Here is a 20,914-nt window from a genome sequence, read left to right on the forward strand (position 1 = left end):
GTTGCTGAAAGTGAATGTAATTATTCTGATGGTTGGCTCAGAAACTTTAAGTTTCGGCATGGAATTCGAAGACTTGATGTAACCGGAGAAACACTTTCAGCAAACCAAAACTCTGCAGAAAAATACAAAGACGAGTTTGAGAAAATCGTGGCTGATAATGATATAACAACGCCAAACGCTAAACTCCAAAAGTCAAGAAAACAAAAAGACATTTATGACTTTTTTAAATCTAAGTGAAATATGTTTTACAGTACGTGTACATACATTATATGAAATGTAAAATATACTTGTTGTATGTATTTGCATACTGTATTTGTAGTTTAATTATTAACCTAATTGTTCTTATAATTACCGCCCGATAGACCGGAATTTTCGGTAGTCCGGCACCGAGCCGGTCCCGAACGTGCCGGATTATCGGACTTCTACTGTAGTTACGTTGGCTTCTCCACCAGTACAGCTTTGTCATTAGTCTCGTCTTGCATTCGGTCTTCTTGAAAAATAGCTGTTATTGTAAATTTAGATAGAGAATTATTCATTTGTGAAGTAAAAGCTATGAGTGTATTTGGAATTCTAAAAGCGAGTTAAATAGTGATAAAATACAGAAAAACAACGCATGGGCGGATATATGTCAAAAATTTGTACCAGATTTTAATGAAAAATCAGTAAAAGAAAAAATGCAATCGGTACGTTAACAAACACTTTATTATTAGTATATTTATTTTGTATTCAGATTCACAGTTGAAACTTAAATTAAACCCCATTGCCGATCTAACTTTCCTTCTTCGCTTACAAAATATTTAGCGAATTTGTCCCGGATTGAATTTAGAACTGGCCCTCCTTACTGGACAAATTCTTGCAGTCGTTCCACGTCTTCAAAGCCCGTGAGGCTTAAAGAATCTTCAAATCGGAAACCATCTCTCTCTCGCACAAAGTTGTGAAGTGTACAGCACGCTTTAACTATAATTTTTGAAAAGTCGACAGATACATTTAACGGTCGATGAAATATACGCCATTTATTTGAGAGTATACCGAAGGTACATATTTAATGAATCATCGTGCACGTGATAAGCGATAGTTAAAAATTCTTTTCTCAGACAAATGCTTTCCTCCAAAGGGGCGCATTACGTTTTCTTGTAAACTAAAAGCTTCATCAGCAACGAACACATTGAGTAAAGATGGTTCTGAAGTTATTATATTTCTGGCGGCCAGAATATATTTTTTTTATAGAACGCACTGTTTTCAAAAACTGCTGAATCGGCGTGTCTTCCATATGATCCAATGTCTATGGAACGTGAACTTATAATCACTGTCACAAACGGCCATCAAAACCAAAGCAAATTAGTGCTTATAATTGTAATATAAGGAACCACTATCGGCTTTATAATTCTTATATGTTTGCTATAGATGGCACCCAGGCAGTTGGGAAAGTTTGCATGTTTGCAGAAACCATTTGTAATATTTCTCCAGTTTTCTTCAGTAAAATGTATGAAACATATACCCTTCATGTAGATCCAAATCTTTTCACAAACATCTTTCACTGTTTCTCTTATTGTTGATGCAGCAATCCTGAAGGTATATTCTAATTCAATGAAGGCGTTCCCTTTTGCCAAGTATCTGTAAAGGAAAAATACAAAATTGCCATGCACACTTAAAGAACTGTAAATTGTAATTTTATTTTGTTATACAATTTAAATCTAATTTTATATGTGAATTAAAATATGCAGATTTTACAGTTCAAGTCCATATAACTTCAACAAGTTTTTTTTATTTCAGGAAAAGAACTACAAAAGAAATGGAAGGTGTTGAGAGACGGTTTCAACAGGTATGTCGCAACGACAAGAAAAATTAAAACCTGTTCAGGCGCAAACAAAATACGGCAATACGTATATTTTCACCAATTGTCATTCTCGCTACCACTGGCTGAAGAGAAAGCTGTTACGGATAACAGTTTTCATGATGATAATACGCACACAACGGCAGAGGATTCAGCTGAGCCACAAACATCTAAAAGAAATCGCAAGCGAGTCAGTGCGTCGAAAGAAGATAATTTAATCGAACAACTGACGACTTATATTAACATGAAGTTAAGTAATCAAAATGCATGTCAAAATTATGAACCAGATGATGATAAATTATTCCTTTTAGCTTTATTTGGCGATTTCAAGAAGATTTCTAGCAGCTATAAATTAGATGCTAAGGCTGACATTTTACAAGTTTAAAAAAATACAAAATACTGTCCTCTGAAAATAACGTATCGCCCCGTCAATACTCACACCCGTATACGACGCAAAACATGTTGACCCAATCAACACATCACACACTGCTTTTACAGGCCAACCGACTATCCTCATATTTACAGATCAGTAACAATAACTTTTATGATTACAATAAAGGGTACTTCACTGGGCCCTCTAGTTCTTCGTATGGCCCAAGACCTAATCTTTTAGAAAATACAAGTACAGAAACTGCAGCATTGTCTCCCAATTCTGTCAATAGTGAACAATCTAATCACAATCTTCAGTAATTTCTTACATTTTCCAATAAATTTTAATTTTGGCATAAAATAAAATATTTAAAAAATAAAGTGTTCTTTTACTCACCTTAAAGTAACTGCAATCATTTCTGCAGAAGAAATACTTTACCTCATAATTGTATCTTTCCGTTGTATCTTATTTCCCAAGATATTTACTAAATCATCAAACGACGCAACTGACATACGAAAGTAGTTGAAAAACTTTTGTTGATCTTGTCGAAGTTGAGGATACAATGTATTAAATTGTCCATACTGTTTTAATTGTAAAGTAGGAGGCACCCACATACTGCGGCGTTTTCTACATCGTTTTCGACGTAGCATTAGTAGAAGAAGAAGTGCTTCCTCCTCGAAATCCATTTTGCAAATGAAGAATTTCCTTTTTCCAAATAAAAATTTCGTTTACACAACGAAGCAGCTAGGTGTAGTTGACTTGCAGTCGGACCAGCAGCAAGTTGACTGCTATTAGGACAGCTTGGAGTAGTAAAATCCGACAAGTCGACTGCACTTTTGCTGCGAACTACGACTGCTCTAAGCTAAATTTATTTCACTAAAAATTTTTTTCATGTTTTTTTTATTATCAAAGAATTATTATTTATTGTATTTTTTTTTACAATCACGGGTTAATAATTATTAAATCAATATATTTAAATAAAAAAAAGAAAAGTTAAAAAAAAAACATGAGATGAAGTCTGATTCGAACCGATGTCTTCTCTTAAAATTCAAATTTTTCATTAAATAAAATTTTAATTCAATTGAAATCAAAAAGGGAGATGCACAACTAGATGTTACAACAGTACTAAATAAAAAATGTCAACAGCTAATGGTTTTTCAGTTATGCGATATACATACACACGTATGTCCAGATATCATGCCGAAACTAGTCAAAATGGATATTTCCGTTCAAATATGAAAACTAAAATGTTTCGCGATCGCAATACTTCCTTTACTTTGTACAATCAAAACTAAAAATGCTCAAAATAAAATGACAAGAATATAATTACTACTTTTTAATTCTCTTATTAATCTTAATTAAGGAATTATATATTTCCAGTATTTGTGTAAATTGTAGTTTAGTTTGTACGAGTTAAAAAAAATAATCATTATTTAAATATTTTTTATGTTATTCTTGATATTATTTTGAAGTTTTATTTTAAAATATTTGTGTTTTAACTAAAAAGTGTTTGCCAATAAATTTTTTAATGTAAATTTAAAATTCTCCTTTGTATAATTTTTTTTAAATAATTTTAAAAAAATGAGAACTATATTTCTGTAAATCAAGTATAGAATGTTTTTTGCAAGCATAATTAATAATGGAATTCTTAAGCTAAATGAATATATTTCCCTATTAATAAAACTTATTTAATTAAATATGCAAGAGGGACAATAATCATGTCTACAACTTGAGAGCAACAGAGATTTAATTAAATATGCAAGAGGGACAATAATCATGTCTACAACTTGAGAGCAACAGAGAAACTTTAATATTTTTACTTGTGCTTTAATGTAATCTAAAAAATTACCATTCAGAAAATTTGAAAGTAATGTTGATCTTAAATTCCTGATCAAAGTAGAACTTTTGCGTATCCAGTGATGCAGCAATAATTCTACCATGCTCTTTAAATATTGATTAAAATACGTGAGTGAATTACAAGGCATTTCTCCAAACAATCTTGGAAGTTTTGTTCAAAATAAAAGAAAAATGTTTGATAAAAAAGGTATTAAAGAAGGAAACAATTATGTTTAGACTGAAGAAGCGCGTATTTTGTATAATATGAAATATTGAAACTAAGTTAACGGTACAAGAAAATCATTTTAATGAGAGCAAAGAGAAAACGAAGATGACAAATAGGGTTGAAAAATGACCAGAACGAATGAGAATAAAAGCTTATACATAATAACTCAAAGTAAAATTTACTGGTTTTATGTCTCACTGAAAGAAAGGGGTAGAAAATATACTAGAAGAGTCAGTAATAATGAAAAAAAGGATGGAAAAGAGTAAAAATGATAGATAATCTAAAAGGAAACGGGAAATTCCTGGAGTCAAAAGTTTTGTTATTAAAATAAACATTTACACTCCTGGGATCTTCTTCTTTCTTTTTCTGTTTAACCTCCAGAACCACCGTAAGGTATTACTTCTGAGGCACTCCTGGGACCTGGCTATGGACAAATAACCATGATTTAGACAAACATTGTAATTTGTTATTATTTCCAACACTGGGAAATTTTTTTATCAAAATACATCTTCAGCAAGCAGAGATTGTTTTTCAAATAAGTTCAGAATATGTTCAAAATAAAAGAGAAAATCTGTAAACTTTGTTTACAGATAAAAAATAAATACAAATAATGTTTAAAGGGCATACAATTAAATTCTGTAATTAGCTGAACATCCAAATTAGATGTAAATAAAAATTCAGAAAATTGTTATAAATGTACAATTTTGAAACAGCAGGATACACCAGACAAAGTAATGCAGCCAACTGACACATATTTTGTGACTTAAAAAAGAAAAGAGTGATTATTAGTACTTTTGTAAAACTAAATATTGTTAATTTATAAATAAATTTTTATTTGATTTTTTAATTTTAATTAGCTTTGAAAAAAGATATCATTACTTTTATCAGAAATTAAAAAATTATCTAGTCATACCATATGTTTTTTAATTTGGAAATGTTTTGTTTATTTTTTGAATCATTTATTTCCTTGACAACTAACATCAAACACTTAAGTAAAACGTTTCGGACACAAAATTTCACCAACTTTAATTTTTTTTCCAAAATAGAAACACAAATACACTACAAAAATGTTTCCTTACGATTTAACTCAGATGAACCCAAACAAACTGCTAATTGAAAATTATGATTATAATCGAATGTTAGCTAAAGCCTTGATGGAATTGTTTCCTCTGTCAGGTATAATTATTTGTTTATATTACTTCACATTAATTTATTAATTCTGTTATAATTATTAAAGGTGTTTTTTTAGTCTGGAAAAATATGATTGTGGATATTGAAGTATGGGTTAGTAGTAGTAGTAGAGAATTGCTTTCTAATCTGTAGTTCAATAACACTTTGACAAATTACAATTTGTAAAGTGGTATGTATTTCCTAACTAAACAAGCAGTATTGGATACCTGATCTTTGCTTAAAGTGGATAGTGGTGAATAGCTTTCCTCATAGCTAGAAGGAATCCAGGAAGGTTTACACATTTTTCTAATTGAAATTTATACAAACTGTTATACAGGAAAAGAACTTTATTCGTAATCATAAATTCTTAATTTTAAAATTTTATATTTTCTCAATCCATACTCTATCTTTTTATGGTAAAGCCAAACTTTTTTAGTTTGGCAGGCAGAACCACATAAAACCATATTTTGCATTCATTTCCCATTCTTTTGGGCACATTCATTCCTGGTCTTCCAGTAGTTCATTCTTTCACTTTGTATTTGCTCTCTCTCTCTTTTGACCATAAGTTGTTTGTTTTTTCTCCCACTCTTGGAAACCCTTGAAATCCTGTACTAGTTTTCTGAATCTTGTTCTACATTGTACTGTTTATCAGATATATTCATTTCTTTTAGATCTTTTTGAACCATAAAGGTCCATTGATGTATTTAAATAATTTTTTTAAAGATCGTTGAAAATTTGTTTGAGCCTGTACCATTCATTCTCTGAAGGTGTCCAAATTTGGCTCTTATTTTCCTGATGAAATGCAACATTATCTCACATTATTTTATATTTTTAAAGATCCTTAGGTCTGAATTTTTAATCATTTTCACCTATTTTATTGGTCCTATGATTTAACTCAAGATTTTCATCTTTTTTTATTGAATTTATTCCATTTAATTTTTAAACTGAAGATTTATCCTGATGCAGGCTTTCTAGTTTATCATATTGCAATGCCTGATTTTGGCTTTTATTTAGATTTCTTATGTTCTTCACTTACGTATAGTTTACCCATTTTTTGTATAAAACTCTCAGAAGTTAATATGCTCTTTATATAAACTTCAATTAAAATTCACTGCTATAATTTAACATAACACATTTGCCTCTTTAGGAGACATGGCCTAAGCAAGATTGTTTGGTTAGTATATACTAAATGACACCCCAATTATTGAGGTATCATAACTCATCTCGCGCGAACAAGTAAAATGTTTACAGTGATTTGATCTCTGCCTTGTTTCTTTTTGTTGTAAATATTTTTTATCTGTGTAGTCCATTCTATTTTATTATTATTGTTTGATTGGTTTTTTTTTATCTAAATCATGATTGGATTATTTTCCCCAGATATTTACATTTATTGATTCGTTCATTTTTCTGTATTTCATATTTTGTAACTTCAGGGATCTTTGATTTGATAATGAATTATGTCCTTTTAAAGGAAATTATTAGCCCTACTTTCAGATTTCTTTTAGGTGATTAACTTGTGCTGCTATTTTGAAAAAATTGTAATATCACCAAAGGCTAAGCAAATTAAACTTTTACTTTTGTAGCCCTTTCTTTGAGTCTCTTCATATGTTTTTCACTTACATGTATAATAAGTATTTTTATAAAATATGTAAGTCTATTTATAATATATAATATTTATCTTCTTTTATAAAACTTTCAGAAAGAAGTTTTATTGATTTAAACTTAATTAAAATTTACGGCTGTAATTTAACATATAACACATTGCCTCTTCAGGAGACATGACCTAAGCAAGATTGTTTGGTTAATATATACATAAATGACACCCTAATTATTAAAGTATTTTATCTAATTCATCTCAAACACAGTGATTTGGTCTCTGCCTTCGTTTTAAATTAGAAAATAAGTAATTTGATAAGGTCCTTTGGTACTAGGTTTTTGCTATTTTCTTACTCAGATGTCATTTTAGGAAAAACCCTAATAATGAAATTTAGCTATATATAATTTTGACCCAAAAACTTTTTTGGGTCTTTTTTGTTTTATCACTTCACAACTATAAAATTTTCCTCTGAGCATGTAATGTTGTGAATGGTGAAATTTAACTATATTAAATAAATTATTGTAATTTATTTACAATAAAAAGCATTCATTGGGTAGCTAACCTTATCAGTGTGCAGGATGTTGTAGCCTTAAATGTTGGAATAAATGATACCAAAAACTTGCCTTTGTAATACCTAATCTTCAATAATTTGCTTCATTGACCTAATAGTAGGGGCACACATCCAGATATTAAGTTTTTATGGCTGTCAACAAAACATCATAATGGGGGAGTGTGTTAAAAGTTTGAATGACCAGTAAATAAGATTTTTTAAAAACTAAGATTTAAAAAAATACTTTGGATGAAATTAACATACCTATCATTCAGGTAAGTTTTACAGTATTATACATTATTTAAACAATTATTTTTTCCATGAGGTTGAAAATGGAAAAAATCAAATGTTTTTATATATTGTTTTTCCTGTTACATTTGAGAGGATGTGTAATAGCCATATACCATTATATATACTAATTTCCTCTTCGACCCACTCCTTAAAGTTGAATAGTAGTGTGTGTTACAAATACCTCTTAATTATCCCCAAACCCTCTCGTATTCCTTCCTACACACACTGAGGAATGTGTGCAAGTTACTCTGTAAACATAAATCTGTCAACTGGTGTTAATTGTTGGTCATGAGCACCAGTTTTGTTTATAGTTACTACTATGAGCCAACAAAGTTTTAACACTAAACTAATGCAATAAATATGTTTCACTATTAATTTTACTAAAATTTTCAAACAATATCTTAGTAACATTTATTTAGTATATTAAATATTCTACTTTCTTATAATTTGTAATTAATTTCAACTTTAAAAATAAACCTTTACCATAGAACTGCTTGGCCTAAACCTTTCCTAATAATGAAATAAACAAGTTAGTATTCACTTTTAAATAATGTACGAGTTTGTCACTCGTACAAAAAAAAAAAAAAAGTTTTCTATAATTCAACGTTAACTAGCTTAGCCAGTGTAGGTTATGTTTGGTTAAGTATGTTGCAGCGTAAGATTCGTCAGTACGTTGAACCAACATAATCAAAACATAACCTTCGCTCGCTAACCTCGACTACAGTAATAACATTAATGTTTTGATTATTTATATAAATAGTAAATTCAGTAATTGCTTAGTTATTTTAATAGTCATATAGAAAAAAGGTCGTCAGTCCTTTAGTGGGGCCTAACAATTTGTTTACAAATATTTACTCATATATATTATATTTGTGGTAACTAGGTTATGTATTAAATTAATACATAGTGTTAGATTAGGTAACGTAAGATTCCGTGTACCGAACTTCGTACGATATTAGCATAACCTACGGTAATACGGTTCAGATAATACTTTAGAGGATGAGTGTAAATGAAGTGTAGTCTTGTACAGTCTCAGTTCGACTATTCCTGAGATGTGGGGTTAATTGAAACCTAACCACCAAAGAACACCGGTATCCACGATCTATATTCAAATCCGTGTAAAAAATAACTGACTTACTTAGGACTTGAACGCTGGAACTCTTAAGACTTCCAGATCAGCTGATTTGGGAAGACGCGTTCACCACTAGACCAACCCGTGGGTTAATGCTCGCCAATCTGGATTAATTAAAATTAAAAGTTCAAACAAAAGTGGCATTTTAACAAAAAATTACAAAATTGTATCGAATTAAGATAGTTAAAATGGTTAATTAACTGAAAAGAACTGTCAACTGGAACCTATTGTTGGAAGGTTCCCGGGCAGCTCAATTAGCTGTCTGTGCGTATAAGCATGTTATTGTAAGCATTCACAGAATTAAATGTCTTCCCAACCGTAAATGGTAAATCTAGTTCTTGCTGATGGAAATTTTTATCACAATTTAATCTTAAGTTTCCTAAGATATTTGACGGATTCAAATTTATGTAGCAAACCACAAAAAATTACTTTCACAGTTTAGTCTCTATAATCTGGTAAGTCGTAGAATTTTGGTGAGTCTTAAAAATAACTGAATTTTATCGTATGGAGAGTATTCTACTGTTAAATAGAATTTCAATAAAAAATTTATTACAGCAAATGAGTTAACCAAACCTCTTGTAAACGAATGGATAATGAAATTTCAAAGAAATATTTTTAAAATGGCGTTCGATCATTAGCTTAATCTGTAATTATTTACAACCAAAAAAAAAATACGGAAAGGCAGGCCAAAGAAGGAAGACATGTATCCTATATCACAGTCAATACCACATGCGATTCCCTCCGGCGAAGGGAGTGCATTGCATCCTGCAATAACTGACTCCATCATCCATCAGGTGCATTCCTATTGGACCAAAAGGTACTAGTGCCAACAGGCCTTCAGTGGACGCCTGGGATAAGACGTAAATTCATTACTAGTCTCCCAAGGATAGCCCAAATAATGATTTCAAATTGGTCTGTAAGAATCTGAACGCAATCCATAATTCCGCCCGATAAAAAAAGAATGATCCAGCTACTGGTCAAGTCCCTACATAAGTGATATTATCCCCCGTCATTCTTGATTTTCGTAACATCCGATCAGTGACATGACGTTTATCTGTTATTTACCATCAATGCTATATTGTATGTCATTCCATGAACACAATTTAGCGAACGTTCAGTTTTAATATTCGCTTGCTTTTGTTTTTTAGTGTATATTACTACGCGAATTTAAATAAAAGGCGTTTCATAATGTTCTTAGGAGTTACAAAAATTCAGTACAAAAAAAAATTTCACTTTTACAAAAAAAAAATTTCACTTGTACAAAAAAAAATTTCACTCAAGTTGTACGAGGTGATGCAGGAACTCAGTTTTTTAAAAATCTATAATGTTCAATATGTGTTCCTCTGGTGACACAGCACACATCAACACGAAAGTCTAGCTGTTGCCAAACTCGTTCTAACATGTCATTTTCGATAGAGTTGATTGCATTGATTATGCGATCCTTTGGCTCAGCGATATCTTGCGGCATCGGTGGGTAAACACCTTATCTTTCACGTAACCCCAGAGAAAGAAATCACATGGCGTGAGGTCTGGTGATCTTGGTGGCCACAGCATAATGTGTTGGTCTTCTTCGGACGTACGTCCTATCCAGCGCCGAGATAATGTTGTGTTAAGGTTCTATCGAACCTCGTTATGAAAATGAGCAGGACAATAATCTTGTTGGAAAATGAAGTCGTTGAGAAGCTGAGGCATAAGCCTTAATTGTAACAAACCCAGGTATATCATACCGGTTACTGTAGTTTCCATAAAAAAGAACGGCCCATAACACTGCCTCACGAGAGATCGCACAAAAAACGTTTATTCAGAGAATCCCGAATGCGTTCCACATAAGCGTGAGGATTTTCAGTTCCCCAAACTCGCACGTTATGACTGTTTACTTTGCCGCTAATATGGAAAGTAGCTTCTTCGCTGAAAATCATCTTTTTTTAGAAAACCTTCATCTAACATCTTTTCCTGTAACTGTAAACAAAAATCGAGCCTACGTGTTTTATCTCCATCAGAAAGACGCTGGATTAATTGAAGACGGTACGGTTTGCATAATAAACGTTTACGGAGAACTCTCCACGCTGTTGTTTACGGTATTCCTAATTCTCTGCCTGCAGCCGCAGTCGATTTTGACGGGCTACGAATGAAACTTGCACGCACACGTTCGACATTGACTTCTGAGGTTGATGGACAACCGGTTGATTTTCGCTTGCACAAGCACCCGGTTTCACTGAATGTTATACCGTGCACGAATTGAATTGTCGCTTGGTGGCTCCTTATGAAATTTCAACCGATACGGACGTTGCACAGAAATTACTTTCTTTGACAAGTGAAATGACACACAAAACGACTTCACGCTTCCCGTGACGGCCATTTTACTGTCGTTACCATCATACTGTCGACGCCTAGCGACCAAATGGTTTACTAACTGCCTAGTATATGTGGAAAAAATTATTTGAAGTACTCTTTCGTACAGTAGTTAGTTTTATTCTTATGAGTGAAATAGTTTTTTGTTAATGAATTTTTGAAACTCCGAAGAACATTATGAAATGCTCTGTATAATGTTTTTTTGTTTGCCCATATTGTCTAAGAGGAAATTTGTTTCGTTGTCGTAATAAAATTAGATGAGTTCAAAAGAATACATACGTAGGCGAAATACAAGCTTGACCCCAAGATCCCCATAACTGTAAGGGACTGGAGACGCAATCTGTAGAATCATGAGTTCGAAGAAGCTTTTTCAAAAAAATGCTGTTCGTCCAGATCGCTTAAGAAGGAAATAGAGTTCGAAAAAAGCGAGTTAAAGATTTTCTCATAACTTGAAAAAGCTGACCGATTTCTGTTAGACAAATTTACTATATTTTTAACGCAAACTCCATTAAATTAAAAGTTTATCTTCCAGTAGGTTAGACGAGTGGAAAAGAGATACGGTATTTATTAGTCACTTATTAGAGGTAGAAAACTTACTTTTTACCGTGAAATTGACAATTGCGACATTGGTCTGAACTTCTGAATAATTACAAACAAAACCATAACTGAAGCAAAAGAACTAGAGCAAAGAGTTTTTAAAAAAAGTAAAGAATGAATTAGTTTTATCTCGCCCAAATGTATCCAGGAATCAAAAATTGTTGTAAGGGAAATCTAAAACTGCCAGGTCTTTAAAAAGAATGTTCTTCAAAGATACATTGCGTTTTATTCAGATATTCAAAATCATTTTTAAAGTGTTTTTTTTGTGAATTTGTCATTCATAGAACTTACCCCAAAAGGTGTTACTTTCAATTCATAATGCTCCATCATACTTAGACAAGTAAGTACTGTGGAGTGGTGACATATTAGAGATATTTTTGCCACCAATTATCAATCTGTTTTAAATTCAGTCTATAAGCAAAGTGTCATCACAGCACTTAAATAAAAATAACTTGCTTACGATTTATTAGAGAAGGAAGAATTGATCTAAATCCATTCTGCTCTAGAAAGAGCTAGTCACAACTAATGCGTGATAAATAACCTATATGTAAATTAATGTTATTTATTTTTATTTACAGATCGAAATAAAATTGAAAAATGGCTTCACAGATTAGAAGAAATGAACCACACTCCAGAGCAGTTACTGTACAGGAGTCATTACATGTGGTTTCTGCTATTAGTAATGCAGAGAGGAAAATTAACGACCCCGTTTAATCAGTCTCCACCAATTGGTCAACTTAAACCTCTACATGAAGTTTTGGTAATGATATTTCTTATAAAATTAAATAAATGGAATTTTTTTTTCTTTAATCTTTATTCAAATGAAATTAAATTGAAGTTGTAATAAAATATTAGTGATTAAAAAGTTTTTATTCTTTACATTTTCAAATTAGAAATTCCTGTCCTATTATTATAACAATAGAAAAACTTATCTGCAGCGGAAAATATATCACTTTGCATAAGATTACGCGGCACTGTGTGTGATATGCGGCCTTACGTCGTAAATTTAAGATACCCAGGAACATTCGTCTAATCCTCGGCAATGACAAGTAGGTTTTAAGCCGGATGTTATTATTTCTGCGACGAATCAGTTTAGTGCATAGAATATAATATTGTTTTTATATTAGTTTTAAAATTTTTTTTAGCGTTCTGTTATCCGAGAAAGGGGGGACTCATACACTCCTCTCGTACTTTATTGAAATTAGTTTTATTTATGTTTTTATTCTGTTTGGTTTTAAATTTATTTCTCCATATTAGTCAGGCTGTGATTTTAGTTTTTTTTTTTTGTGGTATTTTGTTTCTATTAGGTTAAGTTTTCTTTTTTTAATGTATAAGTTTTCTTTTGTTGTTTTAATGTTTAGTAGCTGTTTTTTTATTTTTTTTTTATCAAGTAGTTTTTGTTATGCGTTATCCCTTTTCTTCTCTTTATTTTACTCAGGGCTGTGATGACGCACAAGCGTTTTTCACCCTAAAAAATTGAAATAAGGACAAAATTTCAATTACAAACTATGTCCGAAAACGGTTTGTTGCATAAATTGAAACATGATGGTTTCTTAAATCGAAGAAAACAGCTCTCAGAACTCGCGTAGTTTTCATGATATCCAGTGGCGTAGCGTAGCGGGGGCGGCACTGCAAAAGTTCACAATAAATAATATCGTGTAATCTGAATTAAAAATTTGAACAATTTCTTTTCATATTTTTATCGCACCTACAATTCGGACCGATTAAAATGAGTACGGAAATTTTATTATTAAATCTGTTACGGATCCGGTTTTAGTTTAGGGAGCGAGATGACTAAATTCACTTATCTCGCTCCCTCTAGCGACTGGCAATATCGCCTGTATTAACGAGTTGCCTTGCTGTAACTCCCCTTGCTTTATTTTGTGCTCAGATTGTTCACAACGAATATTCAGAATTATTTCATATAAAGAGTTCAATATTCTCTAATAACAGCAGCAACTCAGTCGTTCAATTCACATTTGACTCAGTTAACCTCAATTCCTGATTTTCTTTAAGTGTGTGTTGTGATTTGTGATCACGTTTGTGTTAACTTAATCTTGTCAACGCATATCATAAATGTTTTGTAAAATGTAAAAAGTATGTGTAAAAAAACGTGTGAGTATGTGTAAAATTTAATGTATAAATGTTGTGGCATACGTGTAAGAACTTTTGTAACAAATGTGTTTATTGTATTATAAAACATATACATGCATGACTTCTTTATTTTTACCTTTATATTTGTATACGAGGTGGAGGAACCCCATTTACGGGCGCCTAAGCAGTTTCGGGCTGCTAACAGGTTCCGCAAGACGTTAATAAGTGTGTATGTGTTCAGACGTACTACAAACTAAACCCTCTACTCCTGGCACAGCTTAAAGAAGCATTATTTCGGGAAGGGGAAGATCGCCGACAAACTGTCGTACTTAACAGTTTCTATGATACAATAAAATACAATACATCTTAATAAACACCTAAGTTCATACAACTACAAGAAGCAGCGATGTCCTACAGCATCAATACACACTATAATCAATCATATCAATAGGAAAATAACATCAATCATTATAATACAAAACATTAAAATAAACACCATAGTTCACCACAAAACATATTTACAACAGGAAGCAGCGAAAACCTGCAGCATCAACACAGTCATGATTAGGCACCCTCGTGCACAATCAATATCTAACAAGTGAACATAATGATACAACCAAGAACAGTAGCAAAACTTAATACAAATACTACAAGTACAGTGAAATACACAGTAATAACATAATACACATGAATGAATCATAAAGCAGGCAAAAAAAATCAATGATACAGTACATTCACAATACATCATACTTACTGGGAAGCAGCATCCCAACCCCGTAGGGGGAAGACATCCACATTGTGACGTTACCGGTTGCCACAACATCCCGCTCCGTTCCAAGCCCTGAGGGGCTTTACCGGAGGTCGTTTTTAGACCCTCTTAACTGAATATATCTTAGTCATCAGCCAGGCTCCGGTCAGGATGCCACTGATATAAATGCCTCGGCAGACATTTGCATCAGTAAAATACATATCAAATTTCGCCTTCACGTAGACCTCAAACGGACATCTTCACATCCAACCTAACATGATTCGCTCAAACTAACTGACCGAAACCGCGGAAGCGCGAACCCCGCGCTTAGTCCAAATTTGACAGCACCGTCCGTGACTGAGAGTGACTCAGAAAACGAATGAATCAGTACTACACTCATACGAATCAAAATTTTGTCTTAGGCAACATAGAGATTCAGACCTACATCCAAATAAGTCGACCAATTTAGGTCACCTAACAAGGGGAACGCAACCTCATTCTGATCCGCCCAGGAGCCGGGGACAAACGCCGCACCCCCACCAGGTCCCATCATGGTGTCTCGCGTGGCATTACCAAGTCACGATCAGGACCGCCACCAGCGGAAGGAAGCCACGCCTCCGGTCGCACGTGTTAACATACCCTGGCGGCGAGGCCACCCCCACCAGCGGGAGCCACAAATCGAATCACAAGCAATACCAATAAAACCGTGGCACGATGCCAATGCGTCTACCTCAAACCAATCCAATGCCTAAGAACCCTAGCCACCCGGAATCCTACAACGATTGAGTACTTCAATTAAACTCCCTCTGCCGAAGAAAACCAGCCATACTGGGAAGCAATCATCAGACAAGAAGGCAGTGTCCATGGTTTCATCGTGCCCAGGTGTCACCCTGACGCATGGAGGACCCCCTAGTTACTCAGCTGTGAACCTATCTGTCCTTGTACTCTACAACACACCTCATCCTAGCACGTGACTCTTCACAGATTAGGTTTTGCATGATTGACTGTCAGCAATGGCCTTCCAATGTCTCTTAGAGTGGAAGAGAATATCATCAGGTGCAAACATGTCCGTCCTGTGTAGTACATCCAGTAGATGTCTCCTTTCATGTCGTACCTGGTGCACCTGAAGAACACATGGTGAGCAGTTTCTTCCTCGTGGCACACCAGACATGCATCAGAGTGATCAAGGTGAAAACAAAATAGGTAGGGCCTAAGACCGCTATGGCCCGTCAGGAATTGCATGAGGCAGTAATTGCACCAAGTCATGGCGCCTGATGTCAGCTATCATATGGTGTGTTGTGTCCAGTGTTCTTTTTCGTCCTAAATTTTTTGGACCAGCAGAAAAGTCCTTTGAATATCAGCTATGGCCTCTGGATTCCTAATGAAAGGTCGCCTATTTCATTTTGAGTTTATAACTGCGATCCTGTTGTAAGTAATTTTCTAACCGAATCGTGTATGGTATACCTTTTTCCAAACATTTTTTTCTTCAAAGCATCTAGAATTTACATTCCACCATAGCAACCACTAGCAGTAGCAGAATTACAAAACAATTGAACAACTGCAGTTTAACCAAGATTGTATTTTCTGAATAGCTAGAAAAGTGATTTTTTTACATAGCATTCTCGTAAGGGGAATCTTTAGAGTTTTGATTGAATATGGATATTCCCCACAGTTATCAAGTTGAAGGGATTTTTCTGTGCCCACTGCTAAGAGAATGGAAAGATGTACAGACATATACTGTAGTTATGAGTATCAAATTATTGAAATGTGATAATAATAAAAGTATTTAATATCAGAAATATCAATTCCTCTTAAATCTCTAAGGATATTGTTTATTCTGTGTTTTTAGTATATTTTCAGAAAGATTGCGGTATGAAAAGTCATAATTTTTTTAGATTAGATTTATTTCATAATAGAAGTTTCAAAATTCAGTACAGAGACCACTACACTCCAAAAAAAAAAAAAATAATTTCAGGTTTCCCTTTAAATCCAGCTTGTAAAAGGATAGAGCTAGGTTAACATAGTTCAGTTGTGAACTTAGTGAAGCAAGGAGTTTTATTTCCCTGCATCTTTTGGCATTTCATATGTTTGTAACACAGTTGCAGCCAATCATTTTGTTGATTTTTACAAAATTTACCATAAGGGGTTCATTGCTGTTAAGAGAAACAATAATTTATGTAGAGTGCTTTTTCCACAAAATGTTTATTTTAAATAATTGCTGTAAAATTGTTGGGAAGAGTTTAAAACTGTATGGCTTCTTATTATGGTTTCTAAAAGAAACTTAAGCAGCATTACTCATATGAGCATTAAGAAATAGGAGCTTTTATATTATAAAAGCAAAAGCTCATAAAGTATTTTAATTCATTTCATTTTTTTTCAGCCTGTTGAAGTATATGAAGACATCATCAATAGTGCAACAGCACAACAGCAGAATCAATCATGGATTGACACATTAGCTGCTGAAGGAAAAGCACAGGAAGATGAATCAAAGAAGGGTTTGTTCCCATGTAACTTTTTTGAAAATCAACCTGTACCAGCTGAAGGATCATTTTGTTATGCTGCTGTGTTTAGTGACTATAGTACAACTCCAGAGGCTGTTTAATGGATAAATATTTGTTTAAAATAGATAAGGAAATATTTATATGTATTTACATACTACTTGGATTTCAAAATTTTATGTGATAATTTTGTTAAATGGCAATCGCAATTTTTTTTTTAATATTTTTACATGTTTTAAATGGAGATGACGAACAACTGAATAACTGTTAAGAAGAAATTCACTTTGGATAAATTTTTTAGTAAATTATCATTTCTGAGAGCACAAGAAAAGAAATATTTTCTTGGTATAAAACCATTTTTGTTAATTATGGTTGAAATATATTTAAGAAATCTTGAGCATGTAAGGAAAGATAACCACTTAATTATTAAATACAGAAATTAAGTTTAAAATGTTTTGTCATTTTTATATTTTAATAAAATTACAAAAAAATATATAACATTTTTATCTACCCGAATACAGGAAAGAAGTTTTTCTTTCCTGTATTAGGGTTTTTAGCATGTATTGAAAAATTAAGATGGTCTTTTCACATTTTAATACAAACAACAACTTTTAGTTTGAAACATTGAGATTGACTAACAAATTTTCTAAACCACTCACAAATCAGATCAGGAATCTTCAATGCTAGTATGTTCTTTCTACCTGTGTCAGATATTTTCTTTTTCTTTGAATTTAAATAACTGTATTTTTACAAAATAAGAAATCTGTCTTGAGGCAAAAAAAAGTTAAATTAATTTTCTACACAAATTGATTCAAATATATCATTCTGAATTTTATTAGATGAAATAGATATAAACAGATGAAATTTAAATAAAAACAATTTTAATATAAATTTATATTTAAATTTAAAATAGATGAAATTTTAGGATATAAATTTTTATTTTACATTAATTCATAATTGTATACAATCTAAGCAGCAGAAATAACATTGCATCTTAACAGGAAGGGGTAACTGTTGCTATAAACTTGGGTAAAATAGTAATTTTTCAATGACAGACCAAACAGATTTGTTTATTTAAATTTAACAATTTAAAAACTCAAATTTTAATACTAAAATAGCCACATGAAGTGATGCTAGCTGTTGTATTTCACAGTGGGGTAATTTAATGTTAAATTTTTAGTACAGTTTTTTCCATGTATCTTGAATTTCATGTACAGTAGAAAAATGCTAGATTTTGTATTATCTGGATCCCAGTAAGTCAACTGGCATGAAAATACAAAAAGTATACAATTATATGCAATATAAATGCTCAAATTGACCACCAACATATTAAAAGATATTTTCTAGAGGATATTTTTGTCAGTGGGTGACTAACCTTGTTTAACGTCGTAAATCGTTAAAAGGATATATAAAAGTCTCTCCTCTCCCATAAAAAAAAAGTTCATCAGAGTTAAATTAGGATTACAATGTAGTTAATAGTTGTGATTAATCAAACAATTATAAAAAAATTGAACTGTTAAGGGATTCTGCTGCGAGTAACACACACCTGCATTCATACACTTCAAAATAACCAGTAAACTACCAAATAACGTTCCAAGATGATCGTTTGTTCAAAGATTTCTCAGATTACATGTTTTCTGGATATCACACACCAAATTCCAAGTTTTTATGGATCAAATCTGTTTATGCAGGCTTGCTGATCTTCACTTGACCAAACACTGTAATTTTGTGAATTAAAATAGCCTAATAAATATTTAGATGCTTCTTAGCTGAGAAATTCTGAATCTAAATGTTTTCGGCTATTCCGCCATCTTCAGGGAGAATTGATCTTATAATAATTTATAATTAAAGTGCAAAAATATATAAAATTGTTGGAATAACAATTGATATTCTCACAAACCAGATGTACTCTTTTCCTGTTTAGCCTCCGGGAATCACAGTCAGGTATTACTTCAGAGGATGATACGTATGAGTGTAAGTGTAGTCTTGTACAGTCTCAGGTCAACCATTTCTGAGATGTGTGATTAATTGAAACCCAACCACTAAAGAACACCGGGATCCACGATCTAGTATTCAAATCCTTATAAAAGTAAACTGCCTTTACTAAGATTTGAATGTTGGAACTCGAAATCAGCCGATTTGCGAACACGCATTCACACTAGATCACAACCGGGTGGGTTAAATCAGATGTACTTATTTTACTTTAAATTATTTATATATTATATAATACAATATATTTTTATTCTAAATAAAGATCAATCCTCCTGAAGATTGCAGAATAAGCTGAAAACATTTGGAGGAAATTAACTTATTTATTGGTATGCTGATTTTAATATTTAAGTTAAATTATATTTGCAGAACCAGGTCACAGAAATTACATTGTCTTTATTAATCACCTGGTTACATATAACTCTAGGAGAAGCTGAATTGTTAAAATTCAGATTGTTCTTCAGAAACTTATGTAGAACCAATACTTACTTTATAGCCATTACAGTATCCAAGCGAATAGGCAAGGTGTCTTTGCAACACAAACACACTTCTACTTTCCCTGGCACTGCAACAGATTTAGGTCTTCCATATGTAGATATCTTCCAGATTGTAATCTTTTTGGAAAACAACCTACTGTTTGTTACTCCAAACTTGTATTTAAATTGTGAACTGGGTTATACAAAATTTTTTCAAAATATTGTTGAATAATATAGACAGCACAAGCAAGGAAATGACACCTTTACCTCAACTTGCCCAGTGCACACAAGTATACACATTAACAAAGAGATCGTAGTTAATGTTGGAACTAAACATTTTGTTTCGCTTACCTCCACAAGATTTTTCTTGTGGGATAAATAATTTTTCTTCTGTTGAAAAATAATTCCTCAGGATTCATATAACTTCAATTCTTAAATGAATTACTTGATCACTAAAAATTAACTATGGTAAGAAAATCTACAGTCTTCAGCTAAGAGCATATTGCAGAAATCTTAGTTTCTTTTGTCAATTATATTAAGAGACTTAAACCAGTTGTAATCTGTATCATCTGAAATAGTGATGAAAATTGTTTAAAATTATTAAACTATGGAATAAACTAAATTAATTTTAATAATGTTTTCAATTACTCTTGTGGTCTCTTTTCTTAATCTTATTTGGTGCTATTTGGGTTAAGGTAATGTGAAGTTAATCCAAACACAGATCTTATTCAAATAAAAAATAACTTTATTTAGAAAAATAACAATCTGTAAAATTTGTGAACATATAATAATTATCACCTTTATATTACTTGACATAAATGATTTGGCATAGATTCAATATGTGTACTAATTTTTTTTTATTTCTTCATCCTAAAACCATAAGCAATATTATTGCTTTAATGAGGTCAATTTCTGTGGTACAATTTATTTTTGAAGTTGTTTTTTGACTATTGCCGAACGATTTTCAATTGGGTATAGTCTGAGTTACCTGGGCACAGGAGCATTTTTTCATTCTAAAAAAATTTTACTGCTTTTTTGGTAGTATGGCATGGTGCCAAATTTTCTTTGAATATATTGTTTTGTGGGAGTTTGTTTTGAAGTTTTGTCACAACCCTTTACTTCAGAATCTTGACATATGCATCACTTTTCAACAT

The 20,914-nt window shown here is 32.3% G+C and overlaps 1 protein-coding gene across 1 annotated transcript; it reads left to right on the plus strand.

Moving 5' to 3' along the window:
- The first annotated feature begins 5,251 nt into the window (after positions 1–5,251).
- LOC142329758 (uncharacterized) lies at positions 5,252–20,598 on the plus strand. The gene is made up of 3 exons (XM_075374515.1): positions 5,252–5,442; positions 12,534–12,715; positions 17,178–20,598. The coding sequence occupies exons 1-3, from the start codon at positions 5,334–5,336 to the stop codon at positions 17,397–17,399; spliced, it is 513 nt and encodes a 170-aa protein (XP_075230630.1). The 5' UTR covers positions 5,252–5,333; the 3' UTR covers positions 17,400–20,598.
- Positions 20,599–20,914: the final 316 nt, after the last annotated feature.

This window comes from Lycorma delicatula, chromosome 9 (genome assembly GCF_047948215.1).
Source record: "Lycorma delicatula isolate Av1 chromosome 9, ASM4794821v1, whole genome shotgun sequence".
Lineage (NCBI taxonomy): Eukaryota > Metazoa > Arthropoda > Insecta > Hemiptera > Fulgoridae > Lycorma > Lycorma delicatula.

Coding starts and splice junctions, on each gene's coding strand:
- LOC142329758 (XM_075374515.1), top strand. CDS start 5,334: ATGTTTCCTTACGATTTAACTCAGATGAACCCAAACAAACTGCTAATT. Junction 5,443..12,533: donor GGAATTGTTTCCTCTGTCAG/GTATAATTATTT, acceptor TTTTATTTACAG/ATCGAAATAAAATTGAAAAA. Junction 12,716..17,177: donor AACCTCTACATGAAGTTTTG/GTAATGATATTT, acceptor ATTTTTTTTCAG/CCTGTTGAAGTATATGAAGA.